This window comes from Eptatretus burgeri, chromosome 12, assembly GCF_056783735.1.
Source record: "Eptatretus burgeri isolate ZD-2024b chromosome 12, Ebu_testis_v1, whole genome shotgun sequence".
NCBI lineage: Eukaryota > Metazoa > Chordata > Myxini > Myxiniformes > Myxinidae > Eptatretus > Eptatretus burgeri.
The window spans coordinates 62573185-62599213 of record NC_140972.1 but is presented as its reverse complement, the minus strand read 5'-3'; the positions used below and the strand labels follow the sequence as shown (position 1 = coordinate 62599213).

At 42.2% G+C, this 26029-nt stretch overlaps 1 protein-coding gene across 8 annotated transcripts in view; it reads right to left on the bottom strand.

Annotated features, from left to right (window-relative positions):
• Positions 1–26029, bottom strand: part of LOC147015753 (transcription factor COE3-like) — a 353977-nt gene that overhangs the window by 35625 nt on the left and 292323 nt on the right. For 5 of the 8 annotated variants that reach the window (XM_085848257.1, XM_085848249.1, XM_085848255.1 and 2 more), the window contains one exon: positions 10917–11097. In XM_085848257.1, the coding sequence (XP_085704383.1) occupies positions 10917–11097 (181 nt within the window). The remainder of the gene's footprint in view (positions 1–10916; positions 11098–26029) is intronic. The other 3 variants (XM_085848250.1, XM_085848256.1, XM_085848254.1) reach the window with 1 other exon arrangement.

Genomic DNA, 26029 nt, shown 5'->3' with positions numbered 1-26029 from the left:
GACATATTTCCAGGTGTTACTGTAGTTGGTCAGGGGTTTGTACTGGCTCCCACACTTTTCAGCACTTGTATGGACTGGATTCTGGGGAGAATGTCGTGGAGATCAAGCTGCGGTGCATCATTTGGGAATGTCACAACCTCTGACCTTGATTTCGCAGATGATGCAGTCATCTTTGTGGAGACTTTAGATATCCTTTTGGGGGCCCTTGACGTGCTGAATGAGGAGTCGGAGCTGTTGGGATTACGGGTTTCCTCGGTCAGAACTAATATCCAGGGTTTTGAACACATCTTGGCTGCTGCTATCCTGTCTGTACCTGTTTTTGGTGAGGATGTTGAGGTCACGAAGAGATTCACTTACCTTGGCAGTGGTATTCATGTCTCTGCGGGCTGTGAGCCAGAGGTCAACAGATGTCTGGGTCGGGTCTGGGAAGAAATGCATTCACTGGATCACGGGTTGTGGCGCTGCCGGTACCTGTGCGGGAGGACGAAAGTCCGAGTCTTCAGGTCCTTGGTGCTTCCAGTCTTGCTCTATGGATGTGAGACTTGGACTCTGACCAGAGATCTGAGATGGAGACTTAATTCCTTTGGTACCAGGTCTCTTCAAAGAATCCTTGGCTATCGCTGGTCGGACTTTGTGCCCAACGAGCAGTTGCAGACAGAATCTCAAATTGAGATTTGTTACTTCCATAGTCTGTGAGCATCAGCTGTGGCTGTATGGACATGTGGCTCGTTTTCCTGATGCTGATCCTGCTCACCAGATTCTCCCAGTTAGGGAGCCTCGAGAGTGGAGGAGGCCAATGGGCCGACCATGTGCCTTGTGGTTGCAGCAGGTTGATCAGCATCTCAAGGAGATGGGGATGGGCCTGGCATCTGCCTGGGGGATGGCCGGACTGAGGCCCCTGGAGTACTGGCGGAAAGTGGACGCAGCAACGCGCTGCTCTGTCGCATGCTCCCATACCTGACCTGACCTGGCTCCTTTAGAAGCATGCACTCGGGAGGAGCAACATTCTTTCACCCGTTTCTTGGGAAGTGACGGTGTGAATCCCAGTCAAATCCATCATAGAATGAAAATGCATCATGGTGATGCATGTTTATCGCTTCAGCAGGTGTATGACTGGGACAGGAAGTTTAAAACTGGAGTTCTTTCAGTTCGGGTGTGAGTTGTTTTGGCACCCACCTTGCAGACGCTTTGCAAAACCCCAGCACTTTGTGAATGATGTGATGTGCTGAACCATGGCTAATGTTCAATTTGGAGACCACTTCATCCAGCATAATGTGACGGTTTTCTCTTTGCATGTGCTCAACTCCTGCAACTATTTCTGGTGTGTCAGCTGTGTGAAGTTGGCCCAAGGGAGCAGCATCTGCCACACTGGACACTCCACTGTTAAACCTCCTGTCCCAATTGTACACCTGCTGCAGTGATAAACATGCGTCACCATATTGCATTTTCATTCTGCGATTAATTTCACTGGGATTCAAACCCTCACTTCCCAATAAACGGATGACAGAACATTGCTCTTTCCTGATGCATGCTTCTACGGGAGCCGCCATCTTGGAACTGCTCTACTGACGTCATCAACTCAATGGTGCGAGATCTAAAACAGGCAAAACATGACTCTTCCCCATAGATATAACATATGTCGTCTACAACTACACACATTACATTCTCCAATTTATATCACCATTTTAAGGTTACTTATGGCTAATGACTGCGCCTCATAGATATGTATGTTTGCCTGTGTGTGTATGGACACATAGCTTCCATTAAGACCAGACCAATCAGCTTTTCGACCAGACCAAATCATAAATTCCAGAAACAATCAATGTTAGGTGCTGATGTGATGATGGACCAGTCTCAACTGGAGAGAGCAGATGTGATGATGGACCGGTCTCGATTGACAGAGCAGATTTTAGAGCAAATCAATGAACTATACCAAAATGTCATAAGTCTCTGTGGCTTTGGAGTTTTCTAATAACTGCCTAAGAAGTGCACCACCAGCACATGGTCAGAGAAGCCCAAATGAGCTGATTAGGAGCAGAACACATTGGGGAGAAAGTTTGAAATGACAAAATCCAGATTTGAATTGTTGCCATTTGGGAGATGTGTACTGGTAAATACTGGCAGAGTCCCTGTTCTATGGGCAATCTTGTTCCAAGCATGGAACACGTTCTTCTGACATATACCTTTATTTAGGTGGTGTATAGGCAACTATCTCTCTCTATTGAGTGCAGCCTGTGGCTGCTGCTTGCATTATTGGTTGGGACGCGGCTATGCCGCTGATGCAGTGTCCCCCTTACCAGTACACCGGTGCTCATTTTGCAGACCTCGGAAGGATGACAGGCTGAGTCAACCTCCTGGTGTATTTTTGACAGGCCAACGGGGCTTGAACTCAGGACCCTAGGATCCCAAGCCGCCACCCTAACCACTAAGCCAACGCCAGGCTTATATCGGCAACTGACAGCTCTGTATAGAAATAACCCAAAAATAAATAACCTGGGTTACGTGCATGAAACAAAAACATTCCTAATGCTTATAATTCAAAACACCTCATTGTACTGGAAAACGTGGGGACAGGAATACTGCACTGTAAAGGGTGGGGACTTGTAATACCTGGGGGCAGCGCTACACGATACACGTTTACATGAAGAATTTGCGTTCACCCTCATCCCCCCCACCCAAGACCACTGGCAAAGATAAAAGCACCCTTATCCCTTAATTAGGGTCATGCTGATCCTATGTAGCAAGTCTGGATGTAATCAGCCCAGAACTGTAGGAGGAGTAGCACACCAAACAAACAAACAAACACAAGTCTGTGAATTTTAGTAAGGATACAGACCAAGTCAAGCTATTTCAGAAAAGGACTTAGCTGCTCAGCCATGTGCCAAAGTATGGGAAACCAACACCATGCAATTTCCATCAAACCAATGCATATTCAAAGAAGCCTAATTCTAACATGAATCTCGACTTTGTGTTTAAAAAAAAAGGAAAGTAAAGAAAAAAGGAACAGCCAACCAAGAATTGCCCAAAGTGTTACTTTTGTAACAAACAGAATCGAGCAGCCCAATTATCAAGAGACCTTTCATTCCTAACCCAAAAACTTCCTCAGGGCCTTGATTTGCCGACAAAGTTTGCGGAGTTTGCTCATAAATTATAAAGTTAAAGAAATCATAAATGACTTTGCTATCCTTTGGTGGGGGCATTAACTTGGCTGTCCCATCTGTTAGCACTAACTGGTGAACACTATTAGATTTTGCGGTTAATTTGAAAAATAATATGCCATTGTGTGCCAGTATCCTTAACAAATTCCAAAACCCTGCACTAACCTCAGCACCCCACAATGCAGTGGTGTCCTATCTATGGTTGCTTCTCAGCAATACGGAAACTACTTTGGCAAAATCAAAACAGTGTGGTCATTGGAGGGATTATTTTAATACTTGAGTAGATCTGGCTTTGTTTTTGATCACCTTTTAATTGAAGCATTCCATTCACTTCGGACCCACTGATGACATCACTAATTATTGACTAAAGTTTTGTACAATATACACATAATCTTCCTAAAGTTCTATCTTGTCGGGTTGCATTTCACTTGTTCAACAAAAATGCTTGAAATCACATTGCCTGTATAACATCGAAATTTCATTCCATCCATCCATTGTGACCATACACTGTGCAGAGCGTTGGTGCTGCTTAAGCAGACTCCTTGACGATTGGGCACAATCCTGAACGGGTCGTCACTCCAACGCAGGATACCAGCAAGCTGGTACTCATTTTGCCGACCTCGGAAGGATGACAGGCAGAGTCAACCCCACCTGGTATTAATTTAACAGCTGAGTGGGATTTGATCTCAGGATCCTCAGATCCCAAGCCCACCACCCAATCCATTAAGCCAACACCAGGCATATAAATCTCATTCCTGTGTAGTCTGCTTGATTGCTGTCTACATGAATACATAATTCCGTCTATGAAATTTTCTCTAAAACTTCATGTTATTTTCTATTCCATGTTCTTTATCGTTGACCAAAAAATATAAGGCCAGACCATATCATATGACTAAATATATATATATATATATATATATATATATATATATATATATATATATATATATATATATATATATATATATATATATATATATATGAAGTCTTAGAGTTTAGGCAAGCTTGTACACCTGTTTAAAACCACTTAAGCCCATCCATTTGATGTGATCACACTTTTTTGCTTTTGATATGTGCAGAAATTAGACTGTAGCCCATTGTTATTGCATCTGTAAAATGGCTAAGCGTTATAAACAAAACTAAAAAGGCTCGGAAGAATTTTAAAAAAGAAGTAATAATCAGGATGAGTTACTGAAGCTTATAAAATATTCATTATGGTGAAGCCAGCGTGGGGCACTCATAATAACAGATTAAAAGTATTGCCCACATTGATAGCATCTCGTCTTTTTTTTCCATTCCAGTTGTTCCAAGTCCCCAATGAAACTTTGTTTCACTCGCAGCCATGATTAATAAGGTCTTGGGTAGTAAGACAAAACACATTGCTCATTCCACAAGGAATCTAGGTTAGGGGTGATTCGGAGAATCAGGATTGGAGGTGAAGGGGACAAGGGGAGGTTCAAAGACAGGGCTCCAGTAACACTTTACTGCTCTCTATTTTTGAAAGGAATGACTTTCCCTCAATTTTACATTTTACAAACTTAATAGCAGGTTCACTCTCCAAATATTATTGTCAAAAATTGTTTACTTCTTTCATGGCCGCAATTATTTTTACCTTCACGTGAGGTCGGTCAGGGAACATTTACACCCCAAAGTCTTTCACAAACCCGCTGATTCGGTTGACAGAAAGTGGTAGGAATGTGAAATTTGTTGGGATGCCAGCGATAACTCACCAACTCTTCATGAAAGATCATATCTTTAAGTCCACAAACGACCAGTACTGGCAGAGGGTCATCGGGCTTAACTGTCTTCCGATGGACGGCACACACAATGATGTTTCACCCTTCATATTAAACACCAGGGTGACAGTTTAAAGAAGGTAAATATAAATTGGTTCCTGTCTACTTTTTGAAGTAAGGCCTAAGTCACAATTGCTCTACGGCGAGGATACGGCAGCCGTATGCCCTCTGAATTGACAAACATGCGGCGGCCGCAGAGTTTCTGTGGTGGCCCTACGCCGTTTTGCAATCTTTTACAGGCCGTAGGGGTCGCCGTGGAATTATAATGCGGAGTTATAACTTTTTTTCATTTCTACGTTCGCCGTAGCAATTTGACAAGCCGAAAAAAAAAAAACTGGTAAAAAAAAAAAAATTAACCCATTCGTTACCAGCCGTCTGGCCGCACGTTCACCTTAGGGCTCCCTTGCGGTCGCCTTGCGGGCAACTTGCGTCTGCCTTGAAAATTCTATGGCCGCCGCAGGGCCCCCTTAAGGTCACCGTGTGAGATCAAATCAAAGACCGTATGGCAACCCCACGTTTTCGGTCTCCACAATTTCTAAATACGCCGTGCGGCTCCCCGAAAAATAAAAACATATGTGACTGCTACATTGTGTGACCGTGGAAATACTGCGGCCGCCGTATAATTGCTCGTGGCCGTAGATTTTTGAGACCCCACGGCCGCCGTGGCAAATGTGACTTAGGCCTAAATAACACCTTAAACACTCTGCAAGAAAGCTACAATAAACAAACACCAGGAATTTCCTGGTAGCTCCTTGGATGGAAATGAAGACTTTTGGTAATGAAACATTCTTGAGATGTGCTCCTCAACTGTTGAGATCATCTGTCTCTATATTACTAAAACTCTCATCTTGTATATATGTATGTATGTATGTATGTATGAATGTAGGTATGTATATTTGTATGTTCCCTAAATACAGCCAAAACGGTACCCGATAGTGCAAATTTTTTTGTGCTACCTTACTGACCATTCTTCTGCGGTGTGCAGTATCAAGTTTCGTTCAAATTGGGCAACGAAAAAAATTATCAAAAAATCAATTCCCGATTCAGTCAAGTACTCTTCCGGGAGAATTTGATAAATGCAAACAGCCCCAGTGGTATAGTTTGCTGGAGCTATCTTTTTTTTTTTTTTGAAATGATTTATTTTAAAATCTCAAACATTTTGTATAGACAAAGAACGATTTATTTTTAAGCATAAAATAAACATCGCCATTTTGATCTAATACTTCTGCGTTCATTAATAAATAAAATTGTGTTTAGAAGATTACGCACAATAATTTCTTCAACTTTCTTTTCTCCGTTTTTTTTTTTTCCGTATTGACGCGCAATATCAAGTTTCGTTCAAATCGGGCAACGAAAAAAATTATTAAAAAATCAATTCCCGATTCAGCCAAGTACTCTTCGGGATTATTTGATCAATGCATACAACCTCAGCGGTATATTTCCCTGGAGCTATCTTTTTTTTTTTGAAATGATTTTTTTTTATCAACTGGTCACAACGGGAACCCAACGGGTTCACGGGTCGTCTAGTTGATTCCAAAATTTGCACAGACTCATCACACAGCTATATAGGAAATGCAACCTTAATTGATAATCCAAAATTACCCGATGGCAGAACAAACTTCCAATCTTTTTTTTAAACTCTTATTGATTCACTTTTACTTCTTACTTCTCCATGGCTATTGCCTCAATGGGTACAAGGGTTGTAAAAGGTCAATGCAACATTTATCATTCAAGAAGCTTTTACGCCACAGACTTGACGTTGTGCATGTGCACACGCACGCGTACACACACACACACACACACACACACACACACACACACACACACACACACACACACACACACACACACACACACAAACACACAGACACACACACACGTCATTATGTCGTTGGTTATCATCTAAAAAAAACACCAAATTTGGGTAGGAAAGTTATTTTTCCTCCTGGCCTAGTTATCCCATCCTGCACCGTGGTCCTGTGAAGAGGTTTCCTTGTTTCAGGACGAGGTGAAGGTTTTGGCAAGTTTTTCCTCTTCTTCTTTTTCTCTGTAGTCCAACCCATTTTGTGGCTCTCAGCCTTGTTTCGGATGAATTTCAATAAATAAATGAAAAATGAATTAATTAAATATCTTCATATGGTGGGTTTCAGAAGGTGAAATGTAGTCCTCCCAATTCTCAAAATGTGTGTGTGTGTGTGTGTGTGTGTGTGTGTGTGTGTGTGTGTGTGTGTGTGTGTGTGTGTGTGTGTGTGTGTGTGTGTTTGCAAACGCTTACAAAAACACATGTTATTACATGTCTAATGACATGACATTCGTGAGAATGATTAGTTTGTTGAAGAAATTTGTTCTCAAGATAAGATTTTCAGTGAAGTTAAATGGCAGATGACAATTTTAATAACCTGGATAATACATTGGGTGATGTTGTCATTGTCACTGACTGAAATTGACTAGCCAATAACAAAATCACACAAAAATTATGCTACATGCTTCACTCAGGAAGAAGTACAGAAGGGTAGGGCAAGATGCTCCCCATTCATCTTTACACCACCTTCTCGGTGCTGGTCACGTATGATCCGTGTCCTGAATGTCGTGGCCAACAGTATCCTGGGAATGTTTAAGTGAAAAAGGTTCCAGATACTGAAAAAAGCATCGAGGAAGAGGTATTTATCCAGGAGGCATCTTACTCTACCTCATTCTACTCCTGCAAAGCAACATGACGTACTTTGGACTCAAGTCCAGTCAAAGACTTAGTGGTGTATTAGCCATCTGCGCCACAAACTTTTGTCAAGTTACAAAACAATTGCAATGGCTAATTTTGTTTATGATAAGCATTGTAGAGTAATTGAATGTTGCGTTACAAGTACATAATACTACCAATAGTATTGGTACAGTTATTAAACAACTGGGTTAATTATTCAGAATTGCGTTAAAGTTTTGATTTCTAATAGGGCATTTGTCTGCTCTCAGGTGCAACAATCACCGCTGCCACTCTTACTTTATCCCAAAATGTTGTTATGTATCAGGAGTAGCATTGCATCATTATACCTGGTGTTGGCTTAATAGTTATGGTAGTGGGCTTGGGGTCCTAGGGTCCTGAGTTCAAATTTTGCTTGATCATTGAATTAATACCAGGTGGGTTTAACTCAGCCTGTCATCATTTTGGGGTTGGCAAAATGAGTACCAGCTTGCTGTGATGATTGAGCCATTTAATATCCTGTGTCAGAGTGCTGACCTGTCCAGAACTGTGCCTCGTAGCCCAGGAGACTGCTTCAGCAGCACCAATGCTCTGTCCAGAGTGGAGTCACAATGGCTGGATGAATTGTGTCATTTCACATTTTAAGGTTGGTTTGGCTCAGACTGTCAATAATTTTGGCCTGTATATCTACTTTTCCACATTGGAACAACCTGTTGCTTTCTGTACCCTGAGGACATGACCCACAGTCCATTTGAGAAGGTCCAATATGACTGAAAAGTAAGGAACCTCAGGCACCTAATCATAGCCATTTGATGGCGAGTCAGATTTTTACCTCGTAGCATCTTTATTGCTTCCGAGTTTAAATACCTACTGCACATCTTTATGACGTAATGTGTCGCTTTGCAGTGTGGATGAAAATATTACCATTCAGCTTGAAAGGAATCATTTCAAACTTGGGTGTGCTGCGAATTACTTTTTGGTAATATAGTTGCTAATTAATCTGGGGTAACTTTTGGTAATACTGTTGAAATCGGTGTGAGGGCGATATCATACCTATTCAAACTACTGTGCTTTCAAAGAATGATTTAAATATCTCGAAATCTATCTTATCTGAAAATGAAAGGTTGAGAATTAAAGACGAAAGGACCATAAATACGAATAACATACAAAATGTTCTCAGAATGAGATGCTTAACAATCGCCCGAGAAACATCAACATTGTTATTTTTCAATAGACTAGTATTGAACTCATCCCTTCGCTGAACAAACAACATAAGTCGTCTTCGCTGATGGTAGCAGTACAGTAATACAGTAGGATTTATTGACAGTCGATACTTGCAATTTTTTTTATTGCAGAAGCATTTTGTTTACTACGAAGAACCTCGCATTAATTTTAATAATACGCACACTTATTCGCCAAAAACAATGTTTTGACTTTGTTTTATGTTTCCAGGTATCTGACGTTACATTGTTTGTTTGTTTTTCCAAGTTGCAACTTGCAATTCTTATTGAATCATGAATAATATGCCGATGTAAAGGCCTAGCCTAGTGCTAGACGTAACATCTACAGACTTCACATAGTCATATACAGTGAAGCAATGGGACAGATAGAGTGCTGGACGCCGGAATGACGTGCACATCCAGACAGAGGCCGAGCCTCGCGCTATAAGTAATGCCGTTCCAGATGTAATGACATCCCAGTGAAAAGTGTGACACACAGAGAGAGAGAGAGAGAGAGAGAGAGAGAGAGAGAGAGAGAGAGAGAGAGAGAGAGAGAGAGAGAGAGAGAGAGGGACGGACGGACGGACGGACGGACGGACGGACGGACGGACGGAGAAATCCGGCTACTTTATTGTATTGATAAGTCCACAAGTTTGGTCGCTCGATCAAGATCGGGTTAGTTTGACTGGAGTAAAGCATCAAGAAGATTGTAATCAACGAACAGCATAAATTAAGTCGGGAGTGCAACATGGAAATGATGGGTCAAATGGCCTCCACGTTTCCATATTTTAAGTCTTTCAGGATCATTCGTCCACTCGTTGGACTTAATGTAATCCTACATAGACCGAACACCTTTTGTCTATCAATTTCCATTCTGCAAACAGAAAATAAATATTTTATTGCAGTATTTAATTCCGACAGAATGCAGTCCCAGCTCTGCCCATCTCCCTGATGAAGAGGGCATCCGACATGCAACACTTGATCGCTCAAAGCACCATTTTTCATGTTTTTACATAAATTTGTTGAAGAATTGAAAGTTGTTGTGACGTTGATGTTTCACCTGTGAAAATAATGCGGTACAGCAGATTTCAGAGAAATTTGCTGAGTTTGGAAAAATACAAGGAACAAACAAATAAACAAACTAGAAGACGTCGTGCAGAGCACGATACATGCAAAATCCATAAAACAAATTTGACCTCAAAAATAATTTCCTGGTTAAATTCAGTGACCTGAAATATAAATCCTCTTCAAATTTCAAGTCAATCGGATGAAAATTAAGGATTTTAGAAATATCACTTGAGTTGTTGACCTTCAGCCGATGTTGACCGTTTGGTCGATGTTGACCTCAAAAATAATTTACTAGTTGAATTCAGTGACAAGAAATATAAAACTTCTTCAAATTTCAAGTCAATCAGATGAAAATTGAGGATTTTAGAAATCCCACCTAAGTTGTTGACCTTTGGCCTATGTTGACCTTTTGACCCTTTCACCTCAAAAACAATAGGCTTCTTCTTTATGAGAAACTATACCATTTGGTGAAGTTTCGTGACGATTGGTTTAAAATTGTGACCTGTCGGTGACAAACAGACAGACAAACAGACAGACAGAATAACAAAATCGACAAACCAATATACTTGAAAATTCTTCGATTTTGCAAGTAACAGACAGCTAGACTTGCTCATGCACCGTTTATGTCGATATAATTATTAAGGAAATATTTTTCCTTAATAATTATATATACTTGTAGATTGAAATCTTTTTTTTTAAAGTTTGTGATTCTTGGATTATTGTGAGTATCTCATTCCTGGAACTCCATGAAAGTCGAGAGTACACCTCCCTCCCCTTGATTTGCCGAATCACAATCAGACTTCTAATGGGTTTTCCAGTTTAAACGAGAAGGGCGAACGTGATTTTTCAGTTCAAGAACCACAGGTCCCATTTGACAACTCTGCCACAATGATACAAGAACATTTTGGTCATTGGAAAATCGTATTAAGTACGATGCCTTAAGGCACCGAGGTGGGACAGCCGCTGGAGGCAGTCTCACCCTGCTCTGCACCTTGCGTGGTCTCCGTCACACTGATGGCGAGTTGGCCTCCAAATGAGTTCATGCCCATCATTCCAGGCAAGCCAGGAGGAGAGTTGTTGATGGCAGGAATCTGGTTGTGGTTCCGCGGAACACTATATAGTGCTTCAGCAATGTCCGCTGCTCGCTTCAGGATGATCTCCTGCAAACAAGTACATGCACGGCTTCCTCACTTCAAGTCTAAACTTCATCAGAGCAACATCAGGTTTTAGCAGAGTAATGATCCTCAAAAAACATGCATTCGCTGCTATAAAGATATCTGTATTGTTAATATATCTCCCCTCTCACCACTTTTTTTTCTTAGTAATGCAGTAAAATGCATCTTGGGTGATTGCCAATTTAAACTGCCACATAAAAAAAAAATGTTGACCAATTAAAAACCACCAACTAAAAATTGCCACATAAAATTGCTGGACCCAGAAGAGGTATTTTCAAACATTCCAAAAGTCAGATTTGAAGCTCTTCAATCAGCTTTCAATTTGTTCACAAAAATGTTTGGACACATCGCGCAGGTGATCATATGAGAAAAACTTAGGCCAGTGAATGCATAATGCAGGTTGTCGAGTGAAGAGGTAAAAAGAGGCTTCTCGTATTGCTTTCACAGGGGTTTTGCTTTGAGCTAAGCTTTGTTCTTCACACTGAATACAAATTATTTTTGTTTGAGTAATATTCTATTATAAATAACCACAAGTGGATTGCCATCAGGTAATTAAAAGGAAAGATATGTATGTGCATAGGTGTGTGTGGGTGTATATGTATGTGTAGGGGGAGGGTGTGTCTTGACAGGATGGTGTGGAGGTAGTGCACTCACTCTTGAGCTGTCTAATGTGGGTTCAGTTTCCAACCAAACTACAGACTGTCCCATTGGTACTTCACATATACAAGGTTACATCACAAAATGTGTCGTCCCTCGGATGAACGTTAAGCTCGGTGTCCCATGTGCTTGCGTTAGTTGGTGAACGTTAAAGATCTCAATGGTGTCATGTGACAAGAGTAATAGAGTATATGTGTGAACAATTCCAAATCAGGTGCAGTTGAAAGTCAGGCCTGACCAGACAGTTCCTGAAACACTTGGGGCAAAGTCTTGGTTTCAGTAATAGTGTGTGTATGTGTGTATGTGTATGTGTGCATGCACACACACACACACACACACACACACACACACACACACACACACACACACACCAATGTGTGTTTTGTATCGGTGCAACCATAATTGTAATTTTTAGCTGTTGTGAACTATGTGATACAATAAATAACTAGGAGGGCAAATCGGTAGAGCGCATACCTCCGCCACATAATGGTTGATCCAAAATAACATATCGGGCCCAATATATTTTTGAAATATCATGTGATATATCGTTTTTCGCCCTATCTCTCAATGGGGAAGAAGCACTTCAAAAATTAAATAATTCTCGCATCCAGATCCGGATTTTCACCAAAATCAAATCGATTTGTCATGGTCACACACCCAACCTGTGCACCAGATTTCATCCGGATCCGTCCTCACCTTTTTGAGATATCCTCGCACACAGACAGATAAACAAACAAACAAACAAACAAACAGACAGAGAGGGGTGAAAACATAACCTCCTTCACCTTCGGTGGCGGAGGTAATTAGCACATTCAGAGAATGTGCACTGTTTGTGATTTGAATGCTGACAATATGCAGATTCCATCAAATCATCCTCCAGGTAAGAGCATTCCTGATTAATTTGGAAGGTTTTTTAAATTCAAGTAAGATTCACCAAAACACTCTCTCCATTTGTTCATTTCTTCTCATTATTCCAAAATGTATGCTGGCTGTAAAACAACCGGCGAATATGAACATCACAATTACAACACCATGGTGTTTCTCTTAAATTCTCTGCATAATACAACTTTCATAACAAAAAAAGACTGCCGTGCATGAGATCTTGGCCACATGAGGAAAGGTAGCCGTGTGAAGCAGCGAGTGAATAATACAAGTTTTACATTTTTCAGTGTCGAGCACAAAGAGTAAATTAAATGGTGGGTCTGATCACTCCTTCAGTCCAGCTTTGCCGGAACCATACAACTATGAAATCTCACACGAACACCGTTACACCTGTAGGATAACTGCACCTGCCCAGAGTTATTTATTTCTACAAATGATCTCGCAATGATCCAAAGTAAATTAGACGCTGGTCCATGCTTGTGCATTTATGAGGTCAATTTTATGACTTTCACAACCCACCCAATCCCTCTCCCACCCAATCCCTCCTCCTCCCACAATAAAATAATCATGCATTTGTGGACACTAGGAAGCAGGGCAGCAAATTCAGCTAAATATCTTTTTAACTGGCTTTGTGACACCAATTAACGCAGCTACGAGTGAATTAATGCACACACAACGCATGTGACATGGTGCAATTACCGAATACAGAGAACGTTCTTTTTAAGCACACTTTCACCGCCTGCTAGCGGTGACTGTTAATATGTTGTGTGCCGTTTCTTTTCACTCTCACGCTTCCTCCAAACCAACTAGCGGCAAAACATATGCATACCCTTATGCTCCACTGTCTCTTGCCACGCACGGCAAGTGGCTCCCATTACCGCTAACTGCGTGGATACTGGCGACCTTCCTGCACTAATGCTTGGAAAACACATTCTTATACGACACTGAGCTCAAATTACCTATCACTCCGCTTTTCATCAAGCCCTTGGAAATTATAATGTCTCTCCCAAAGTACAACGAGCACGCTTCCAATTGCATTCACCTGTGAATTGCTCGAACAACACGTTTCAAAAGAAAAGGAGCGGATTGTTTGTCCCTTTGAAACCGCCATGTAGTTGCTGTGTGAAAATAATATCAGAGCCACGAGGTAGGGGGAAGGATGATGGTGGCTGATGAGAAAGACAGTCATATAAGGTGTGAGCTTTGCTTATACATCCAAAATTACGGTGGAAGCCATTATTGTTATTCATTGTCGCTTGTTTTGTAATTCTTTCGTTCTGTGTCATTCAGTGACAATTAAACCTATGGATTGGGATGACGTAGACCTAGAACCACAGTAGTTTGCCAAAAATAAAAAAGAAAGGAAAATTTGTACTTGTGAACATGCATATTCAAAATTAAGCCAGAAACAACCCGTGGAGACGCACAGCAGATGCAAGGGCTCAGGTTGGACGCATCGACCACTGAGCGATTTCCTTCCGAGACCGTGCAGGTACGGTGAGCCTGGTGGTAAGGATCTTCCCTTGGATACTTGGGAGGGTACCTAACACCAGGCTCATGCAACTGCATTGTCCTAGATGAAGACAACTCGGTTGTCGAAATGCTGGACTTACCCCTTCCCAACTGGGAAGCTATACTATATTTGGTGGGGCCTTAATTTGAAATACAATGCTGTTATTAACACTTACTACACCAAAGAACAGTTTGTAATCGGTAGAACCAACTAGACTTGCCAGAACAGGGAGAACAGAAAATGCAAGAACATAACTGACTCGAGGATGTTCTTTTTTTGCTTATAAAAGGAGGTCAAAGGATCAGAAGGTCCAAAGTCTCAGTCACATAGTGCCCCCCATCAGAGACCGGGAGTTAAATAATATTACGTCACGATGAAAGCCACCTTACCAATGCTATATTATGTCTGCATTTTGCATCGTCTGAGATCAGTAAGACTGACGTTTGAACACCAGTTAGCAAACAATGAAAACAGGAAGAACATATAATGCTTCGCGCTTTTATCCATATTTTCTCACCTGCCTGTGTCAACTCACTCAATCACATGAGACAGACAGACAGACAGACAGACAGACAGAGACAGACAGAAAAAAAAACAGCTCCAACGATTTAATCATGGTTCACCTTCCTAGGTATTGGAACAAACCCTTCTACCGCTGTGATCACAGAGGAATTTGATGGAGCAGCTAGGTTATCTGGCCTGATTCTGGCCCTTGCATGGCACCATCGTCACTGCACATCTGTTACATTTTCAGCATGGCCTCAAGTGTTACCCTAGCACTGATCCTGCAATTACCGTAGCAATTACCAAGCAGATTCGCTTGTCTTCACCAGTGGCTAACGATATTGTGAGGATGCCAAATGCGCCGTACTCATGGGCGGAAATAAATGCGGTTGTGCAGGCCGATAAATCAAAGCCCTAACACCTCAACTTCCATCTTTCACACATTCCTTACTAAATCCGCCATCTCATTTACCCTTTCAAAGACAATTTATCAGCTTGCACGATAAAATAACCATTGCCTTGAATTAGTGTGTCAAAACTGCTTTTTGAAGCCGTGATTTAAATGCACGGTGTGCCTGGCATTCCGAAATAATAAAACTCACCCCGAAAGAAGTCTACAGAATGCGTACCAAGCCTGATAAACTCAAGAATGTGCATTTAACAGGCACTCTTTGTGTAAAATAAAGACCAAGGCAAATGAGCTGATAAATGCGCTAATACCGCAAGCCTCTAATGGGTTTGAAAAACAAACAACCTCTTTTAATATTTCAGAATGGACAACTTGACACGTGAAATCATTAGTTGAAGTGGCACTTGCTGTGATGCGTTCGAGTGTGGCCCCCGTGATTATGTCGCACATTCATGGCCCGGCCCGCTCCGCGCCCGCGTTTCATGCTTCGTTTCTCGCCGCCATGGCACTACGGGCTGTGAGTGCACCCCAGCTGGAGTCAGACGCCGTCGCTAGTGGGAACTAAATTACGAGTGGTGAGGACTGGAATGACAGTGGATGCAGGCCTCGACAGCCTGCCTTGCTGTAATTAGGTCTGCCTGTGCTGCACTAACCCGGAAAGCGCCGGGCAACCCTTGTGCTCTGCACCGTCCCTCAAAAGGTTGAAGGTTAAAGCTTGCTTTGAGAGCTGCATACCCACGTTTTCATGACTGTCATCTTTGTGTTGAAGATCTCTCAGGCCTGTGACCCTAGCATGTGTAAGTTCTCGTGGTACATTGGGCTAACAAGTATCTGAGCAAATAGGCCAATGCTCTCTCAGCTTCTAGGCTGTGTTTTGCCCTGAGATAATTTTCTTATACCAGGTTAGCATTCTGATCCATAGATATAACAATGGATTGGGACCTTCATAAGCCAGAAACAACTTTTAAACTATTTTGTCCTTCTTCCAATAATATTATAGTGCAATATAATTTTGAAAGCTTGCATTTATTCTGTGCATAATTTCATGTCCTCCCCCCATGTAATGCATTCAATTTCATCATTAATCTTGAGTGTTGAAATATGTTGCATTACGTTATTACATGACATTTGTTATCTCTTGGATTCAACAAATCGAGACCATGAAAGGAGGATATTGCCAGGCTGTGCTGGAGCCTCTCCAAGATAGCTCACGGCAACCAAACTGAGTCATGCCAAATTCCATGTCTCGTGCATTTGCTTTCAAAACAATATTCATGAAGCACCATCAGCTGAAAAAAATTGGTGAAGGGTCGTCATATATTGGTTGCTGCCCTCAAGGCAGAAACATTTCATAAAAGCTTTATTTAGTTCATATAAATTGTTGGCACAAAAAATTGCTCCTCATTGTTTTGAATTCAAAAGGTATTCTTTAGGTTACCATTACTAGTACTTGTTCAAAATCCTTTTTACCTGTTGTAAATTTGTTCCCATCCCACTCCCCTCAACATCCCACTTTTATATTTTTTACAGGGTCTAGGGCTGGTGGAAGAGCTACAACACAAATTTCACGCACGCACGCGCGCGCGCACACACACACACACACACACACACACACACACACACACACACACACACACACACACACACACACACACACACATACACACACACACACACACACACCATCGAATTTGACCTTTGGGGAAGTGACGTAATTTCCCATGGCAATATGGGTATCAATGGAGACATTTGATGCCACTTTTCTCTCTGTAATCAATGGGGCCACTTCCGACAAATCCTCTCCCCCTTTTTACCCCCCCCGCCCTCCCCTACCCCATCCCATTGCATGACAACGCATCGGGTTTGTTTGCGCTCTACCCTCTAAATACTGAGTGTCAAGCCAGGAAGCAGCAAGTACCATTTTAAAAATCTTTGTGAAACTCCACTTTGATCGGAAGCAAACCGCTAACCTTCCACAATGGATGTTCTAACCATTGTTCCACCGAGTCTGGTAATGCCACCCTTTTCAAGACCTGGGGTCTCTCTTAGTTATTTCAGTCACTCGACCAGTAGAGTTTTTCTTCTTCTTTGTTTTGCCGTCTTGAGAACATTTTGCTCTGCAATATTTTTTTTACAATTTCAGAGAACTGATGGATAGAATATATGATCTTGCAGAATACCATTGTTCAGCATAAGCATTGTTCTCTGAGCATCTTCTTGCGAATGTTGGAGTTTTCTGCTTAAAAAAGGAACTATTTTGATGGAGTTTCAAATATTGGAGCCATTACAGATAAAAACACCACAAAGCAATCTAAAGAAACCAGAGCTCATTCCATGAGTACAAAATGAAGAGAAAACAAAGCCAACTTAAATAGATACGGGAAGTAAAAGCTCCTCGGTTATAGATATGATGAAAAATAATTTTATGAGGTCAGACATATTGCTGAGGAGGGGTGCAGCATCAGATGCAATTGAGCATTATGCTTTAAGAACTTCAGAGAAAACTGAAATTTGAAGGAAATGCTAAAAAGAAGGAAAAAGAGGAGAAAGAAGTTGCGGTACATTCAAAGTACACCGTCCCCACGGCAAATAAATAAATAAATCCACCAGCACGCGACATCGCAGTGTACAATAATTGATTAATTGCATAATTAAAATAAATAATAGTCATAAAATAATTAACTTCTCAATAAATTGCCGAATAGCATACCTAAACCACCACTGTTTCATCCGAATCTGTAACTTTTTGAAAATTGAGTAATTAATCGAAAAATGAATAATTAATCGATTAATTGATTATTCAATAAATCAAAAATAATCTCTATTGCCAAATCACATGGTCACTGTCATGTCCCAATATCAACTTCCTCGCTCAAAAGGTACCTGATATATTGCCAGGATGAGAAATAAATAAATAAAAAAATAATAAATCGATATAATAATTCGGAAATTAATTAATTAATTAATTGATTCATCAACAAATAAAAATACCGTTTTTTCCAAAGCACATCTTCACTTTTGTCCCCAACTTTCAGCTTCCTCGATCAAAGGATGGCTGAGATATTGCCCGGAAAAACAAACAAATGAAAAATCACTCGTCGAGTGTAACTTGGTGAAATGGAACGGCACTCGGTGGAGAGCGCATACCTCTGCTTGGCTGAACAGTTTAAATTTTGTATCCCACTGATCAGTCGGATCTGAATCCGGACGTTAACCAAAATCGAATCGGCTAGTTCTTGTCACCTGACAAACTCTTCCACCTCGTTTTGTCGCAAGTCATCCACAAGTTTTAGAGATATCATGCGATACATAGTTTTTGACGCCACCTCTCAATGGTGAAGAATCACTTGAAGAAATTCTTGTATCCGGATCCGGATTTGAATCTTCACGAAAATTGAATCAATTAGTTCTTTTCCCACACCCAACCGGCCCACAAAGTTTCTGCAGAATCCATCAATAACCTTTTGAGATATTGTGCTATATATTGTTTTTGGCCCGATTTCTCAATAGTGAAGAATCACTTGAAAAATTGTCGAATCCGGATACAGACGTTCACCAAAATCTAATCAATTAGTCCCTGTCACACACCTAACCTGTCCACAACTTTTTGAGATATCATGCAATATCGTTTTTAGCCCCATCTCTCAATGGTGAAGAATCGGTTAAAAAATAAATAATTCTCGTATCCAGATCTGAATTCGGATCTTCACCAAAAGCAAATCAATTAGTCCCTGTCGCACACCCAATCTGTCCACCAACTTTGATCCGAATCCATCGACAACTTTTTGAGATATCATGCAACATCGTTTTTGGTCCGCTCCCTCAATGATGAAGGATCACTAAAAAAAATTCTCATATCCGGATCCGGAAAAAATTCTCAGATTCAGATCTTCACCAAATTTTTGCGGTGCTGTCCTTGGCCAGTCACCTACACATACACCTACACATTTCATAACGATTGCTTGAAAGCTGTGGCCAAAATTGTGTGACAGACAGACAGACAGACAAACGCTGCAGACCAACAAACCTGGCAAAAAAAATTTTCGCCAAGTAACACCCAAGAAAACAAATAAACAGTAAAAACTGAGTACTCCCTTCCTTTGGTGCCTGGCGATGACATGATGCATCGCCTGTATAGGGAAGGAGCGGTGTACAATAATTCAACAAGTGACTTGCGAGTTAAAAATCTAAGATTAAAAAAAACCAAAGTAAGAATCACATTGTAAGGAGTCGGAGCAAAGTTATTATCTCTCCAATTGGACAACCTTTCGGTAAAACATTAGTGCTTCATGCTGTGATCCATTTATATTGTAAATGAAAACCCTTAGCGACACCTTCCTCAGTATTAACATCAATATTGTTGGGTAATTAACACTTGACAAACTCTAAGGTGAGTTTTATTTACAGGGTCTAGGGTTTTTTACAGTGTTTTTATTTTTTTACAGAGACCCATGGGGATCAGGAGGAGCTCCATGATAAAGAGTCAATTAAAGGGTCAGGTCAGGTATAGAAGCAGGAGCCGGAGAGTTATTGCGTCCACTTTACACCGGTATTCCAGGGGCCTCAATCTGGCCATCCCACAGGCGGATGCCTGGCCCATCCCAATCTCCTTGAGATTCCAATCAACCTGTTGCAACCACAAGGCATGTTATCGACCTGTTAGCCTCCTCCACTCATGAGGCTCCTTCACTGAGAGAATCTGGTGAGCAGGATAAGTGTCAGGAAAACGAGCCACATGTCCATACAGCCACAGCTGATGCTCACAGACTATGTAAGTAACAAATCTCAATTTGAGATTCTGTCTGCAACTGCTCGTTGGACACAAAATCTGACCAGTAATAGCCAAGGATTCTCCGAAGAGACCTGGTACCGAAGGAGTTAAGTCTCCGTCTCAGATCCTTGGTCAAAGTCCAAGTCTAACATCCAGAGAGCAAGACTGGAAGCACCAAGGACTTAAAGTCTTGGACTTTTATCCTCCTGCATAGGTACCAACAGCAGCACACCCCATTATACAGTGAATCCAGGACTCCCCAGGCCTGATCCAGACGTCTGTTGACCTCTGGCTCACAACATGCGGAGACGTGAATATCACTGCCAATGGAAGTGAATCTCTCCATGACCTCAACATCCTTATCACAAATAGATACAGACAAGATAGCAGCATCCAAGATGTCACTGAAAGCATGGACCATAATTTCGACCCAGGAAACCCATGATCCCAATGGCTCTGACTCATCATGCAGCACCTCGATGGCCCCCATAAGGATATCCAGCATCTCCACAACAATGACTGCATCAACTGCGAGATCAAGGCCAGAGATCTTGACATTCTAGAACGATGCACCGCAGCTTGATCTCGCCAACATCCTCCCTAGAATTCATTCCATACAAGCGCTGAAAAGTGTGGGGACCAGTACACACCAATGACGAACTCCAGTCGCAAATGAAAATAAGTCGGAGATGGAACCACCACACTCCACAGCACTCTCAGTATAAAAGTGTAGTTCAGACATTGGCTTGATCTGTTTTGGTGGCACCTGACAAAGACCGAGAATCCTCCAGAGGGCATCCTGATTCACTGAGTTGAACCCTTTGCGGAGATCAGCATCAGCTGGGAGCAACCCATGCCAAAACTCTCATCTGCATTTGGTGAGGACCCAAAGAGCAAGGATATGATCAATCATTCACCTCTTTGGTGTAAAGCTTGACTGTTCGAGGCGCTGGTGCTCAAGCAGATGGTGGCAAACCCCATCAAGAATTATCCAAGCAAAGACCTTGTCCAGCACTGAGAGCAGTGCCACATCTCGGTAGTTGGTGCAGTCCTCGCGATCACCTTTCCCTTTCCAAGGAGGGACTACAAGTCCCTCTTCCAGTTAGTGGGATGATGCCTGTCTTCCAAACGGAGCACATAACTGCATGCAATGATACAAGTGCAGCATTTACACCAGCTTTGATAAGTTCAGCATTGATGCCACAGATCTCAGGAGCTTTATCCCCTTCCAACTGGTTCACTGCAGCATGTGTTTCCACAAACGAATGTGGTTTGCAGTTGATTGGAAGGTCAGCAATCGGGATAATAACACCCCTGACATCCAACTAAACAGTTGGTGGGTCAGCCTGGAACAGCTGCTCAAAGTAACCAGCACAGCTGGCCTTCACTTTGGACTCCTCTGTCAAGAGCGCAACCACCCTCCGCTCCAACTGCAGTACATCGAGGAACAGGATTGGAAAAACAATGCACAAATTCCTCTGTAAAGGCAATGTCACACCTTGACGATTTAGCCAGCGTATGCCGACGTATGAAAAATTTGTCTAAAGCACTGGCACACGTCGAATCCATTATGGGTAAGTTTTGTATACGTTAAGAGCACGCTGGCATACGTCGAAAAATTTTGAGCATGCTTAAAATTTGTCGACGAGCTCGGCACACAACGACGTATGCCAGCGTGCTTCAGTGTGCTCTTAACGTATACAAAACTTACCCATAACATTTTCGACGTGTGCCAGCGTTTAAGACAAATTTTTCATATGTCGGCAAACGCTGGCTAAATTGTCAAGGTGTGACAGGGCCTTTAAATCGTCGAGCGGCAGCCTTTTAATAGGCTACGCCATGTGATCATCGGCGATACGCTGCCGCGCGCTATGCATAAGGTGGACTATCGTTGGGCATAGGTTGTGAACGCCGACAACACGCTAAGCATTCGTTGGTATAAGTTATCTTTATGTTATCGTAACGTTCTGTGTACGTTACTAATACGTTATGCATACGTCCAACTCGTTATGAATACACCCAAAACTGAAAAAAAAGACATCAATAGTTCAGCGTATGCCAGCGTTTTACATACATTTTGATACGTTGCCATATGCTGGATAAAACGTCAAGGTGTGACAGGGCCCTAAGCAGGATGAGAATCACTTGATCACAGGTGATGCTCTACCCCTTCACAGATTCCTCGCACAAAGGCCTGCTTGTCCGCCCTCAGTGCACATCCAGTTTTACACCTCAACTCCCTGAACAGCTCAGCTCTGCCATTAATCCTGGCCCTGTGGCTCTAGTAAATAGTCTGCAGTGTCTCTTGGGAGACAAAGTTCTTCTTTGCCTGACTGTGGGTTCCAAGACATCCACCGGCAACATCAAGGATGGTGGTCTTGAAAACACTCCACAACTCTTCAGAATTCCTCAAAACATCCAGACCCCACAAATCCACATTTGCCCTGTTCATATGCTCCTCAGCTACCCTCTCATCCTTGAGCTTGCCAACATCCAGCCCAGGCTGGGATGGTACCATTCTCCTGGATTTTTGCTGCAATGTTAGAATTGCGACAAGAAGCCTGTGGTCACTATTGACAATCTGAGCACTCCGGTGGACCCTACAATTATGAATCATCTTCCAGCATACATCAATGAGCACATGGTCAATCTTCTTTACCACATCACCAGCGTTGGAATACCAAGTCAGTGATGAGGCTGTGGGGGCTGAAACCAAGAACCAGCCACCGAAGTCCATGATTTCTTGCAAAGTCAAGGAACTTAATGCTATTCTGGTTCACAGCTCCAGACCCATGTGGACCAACACATGTCTCATAACCATCCCTATCAGTGCCAGCCGATGCATTGAAATCCCTCCAAGACGAGAAGAGTATCTCGCCTGGGGTACTTATCAGCCACAGACTCAAGTGCGGCATAGAATGCGTCTTTCACGGTGAGATCACTTGCTTCAGTCAGAGCATATACAGAGACCAGTGAAATGACACCCACAGAGTGGTGAATCCTCAGTCTCATAATATGCTCATTGAACGGTGTTAGCTCAATTATCATGGGAGTCAGCTTAGTGGACACAGTTACAGCAACTCCTTGGGTATGGTCAGCATCAGAGCAAACAGATCAATAGTAGGTGTAACCACCGCCATGATCTCACCATTATCTGGTATCTGAACCTCAGAGAGTGCTGCAATACCACTGGTCAAACGCTGGAGCTCAGATGATAGCAGAGACAGGTGATCATCCTCTCTTAGGGAAAGGACATTCCAGGCACCCACCCAAAGAGAATGCCACAGGTTAACCCAATGAGACGCTGTTACGTGGACGACACCTCACACACCACTGCAATCTGACCCAGGAAGGTTATCCCGTGCTTTTCCTCCTATCATCAAAAAATGGGGGGTCCCGAAGGCTTTGCCCCATTCCTGTCATCCAGTGAGGTGCCCTACGAAGGGCAGCTGCACAGGAAGTACTCCCACGGAGTGGGTTTTAAATTTTCTTTGCGTTATAAATTTTCTTTTGCGTTTTGCAGAATGAAGTGTCTTACGGTGGCCGGAGTGCAAATCCTGCCACCAACTTCCTCGAAAAAGGTAACCCAACTGCAGGAGGACGTCCACTGACGCAGTTGTGTACCAGATATGGATGGCCGTCGGCTCACAAGGAGCTCCTCCACCCTTTGACAGGTTTTGTTTTTAATCCTGCTGGGTGTCCATATTCATACATCCTCCTCACTAGGAAACCTGGTGGGGGAGATGGTTTAGTCACCACCAACCCAACCATGAAACAGGTTCGTACAGGTTTCATGGTACCTGCAGCAAGCCAGAGATCTGATGTGACCTGACATGACAATAAGTGCAAAGTAATGCATTGTGTAAACCGTCTAAGTAATACATCATTAAACTGCCAATTAATACTCCGTGTAAACAATCAGAAAATGTAGCTATTAAAATACGTAATTGATCCAACAAAGAGGAGCATTGTGACTCGCAGGAAAAGCTGGTTTTGAAATGATTGTCCAATGAAAGGTCATTTGTAAGCATGAAACAGCAAATCAAGAGAACTTAAATCATTAAAAATTCTGACCCCAAAAAGAACAAGTGGAGATTTCGCCGCAATAAATGTGGAGGAATACGAAGAACTTAGCATTTATGAAGAATGAAAGACCTGACTCAGCAACCTCGAATTATCAGAAAAGTGAAACAGAGGGTTAACACAAATTTTGGGTAATTAATGCAGGTAATAAAAGTAAAGCACCTAATACAGTGGCCTGTTGAACGTCAGCAGAAACAAAGGGATGAGGAACATGAACCTCAATGGCCACTCGTTGGGTGTTTGAGATTGAGAATTGGAAAATCATCAGGAATGGGGTCCGCCGGGGGTTGGGGGCTAGGGGGGGGGGAGATGGAAGGGGAGTTAGTAAAGAAAAGCAGGGTGTCACACTGTCAAAAGCAGAAAAATTATAGGATATCACTCTTACTTCCTGGTTGTGATTTCATGAAATTCTGTGGAACAGTCGGCGGCGTCTGCTGATATCTGGCCATGTTGCTTCGAGTGAGCAGGATTTATATTATCACTCTCTCTCTCTTCGAGAAATGTTCTGCCTTGAGATGTTGGCTTTGTGAACATGGTTGTCGAGAAACAGCGGTCGCAAACACACACACACACACACACACACACACACACACACACACACACACACACACACACACACACACACACACACACACACACACACACACACACACACACACACACACACACACACACACACACACACACACACACACACAGGGATTGCTGGAATTATAGACAGATACAAAAAATTGCCATATTTGCATATGTAATAAATAGATGGCCTCTAAAGTTTATGCTTCTGAGCAGAGCTTATCAGTAGCGTTTGTTACACTTTCTGCAACTTATTCCAGGTGTTGTTGCTTTCCATCTGTTTCAAAGTAGAATGAAGCACAAGTCTTGCTGGTGGAGTAGAATCAGCCAATGTCGATCTGCATCGGTGGACTGACAGATAGAACAATGGATGAGACGAGATGATGAGCAGAAGCTTACATTTCGGCCGTCAACCCTTCATCCGTACACAAGAAGGTTCACGCCCGAAACACCTCTTTTCCCCAACTTCTCCTTTATTCCCACGGCGGTTAGCAAACCTCAATCAACGTTGTGTTGATTTCATCCATTACGTCTGTTTCAGTTTTTAAGAACATATAACATAATTACCCTCGTCAGAGGAGAGGGTATTGCATTTGGGTCTGTTTGCTTGTCTGTCTGTTTGTCTGTCTGTCTGTTCGTCTGTTCGTCTGTCTGTCTGTCTGTCTGTTTGCTTGTTTGTCTGTCTGTCTGTCTTCGTCTGTCTGTCTGTCTGTCTTTGTCTGTCTGTCTGTCTGTTTGCTTGTCTGTCTGTTTGTCTGTCTGTCTGTTTGTCTGTCTGTCTGTCCGCATAGAATGTGTTAACGTTGACCACAAGCGACACTTGGTGGTAGCCAGTATTACACGCTATCGTTTTTTTAAGCAACTACCTCTATAAAGTAAATACAATTATAATGTCTATAAAGTACGTACTATTACAATGTGAGCAAGTCCATACAGTGTGTATTAAGAACGTGAGTGCATTTATGAAGTACGTACTATAAAAATACACCGACGTCAGTAAAATAAGTGTCTATAAAATATGTATGTACATACATCTCTAAAATACATACGGTTTGAACGTGAATCCATAGAATAAACTGAAAAGATCTGTTTGTCCGTTGCAGGAACATAAACAGACGTCGTCAATGCATCGTCTACAAACCACACAAACATACAACCACACAAAGTACAAACCACACAAACAAACATACCACACAAAAACCACACAAACACAAACATACACCACACAAACATACCACACAAAAACACACAAACACAAACATACACCACACAAATATACCACACAAAAACACACAAAAAACACACAAACACAAGCATAACACACACACACACAAACATACTACCACACAAACACCACACAAACACAAACATACTACCACACAAATTACACACCACACAAACACACTACCACACAAACACTACCACACAAACACTACCACACAAACACAAACATACCACACAAACAAACATACCACCACACAAACACCACACAAACACAAACATACCACACAAGCACAAACATACC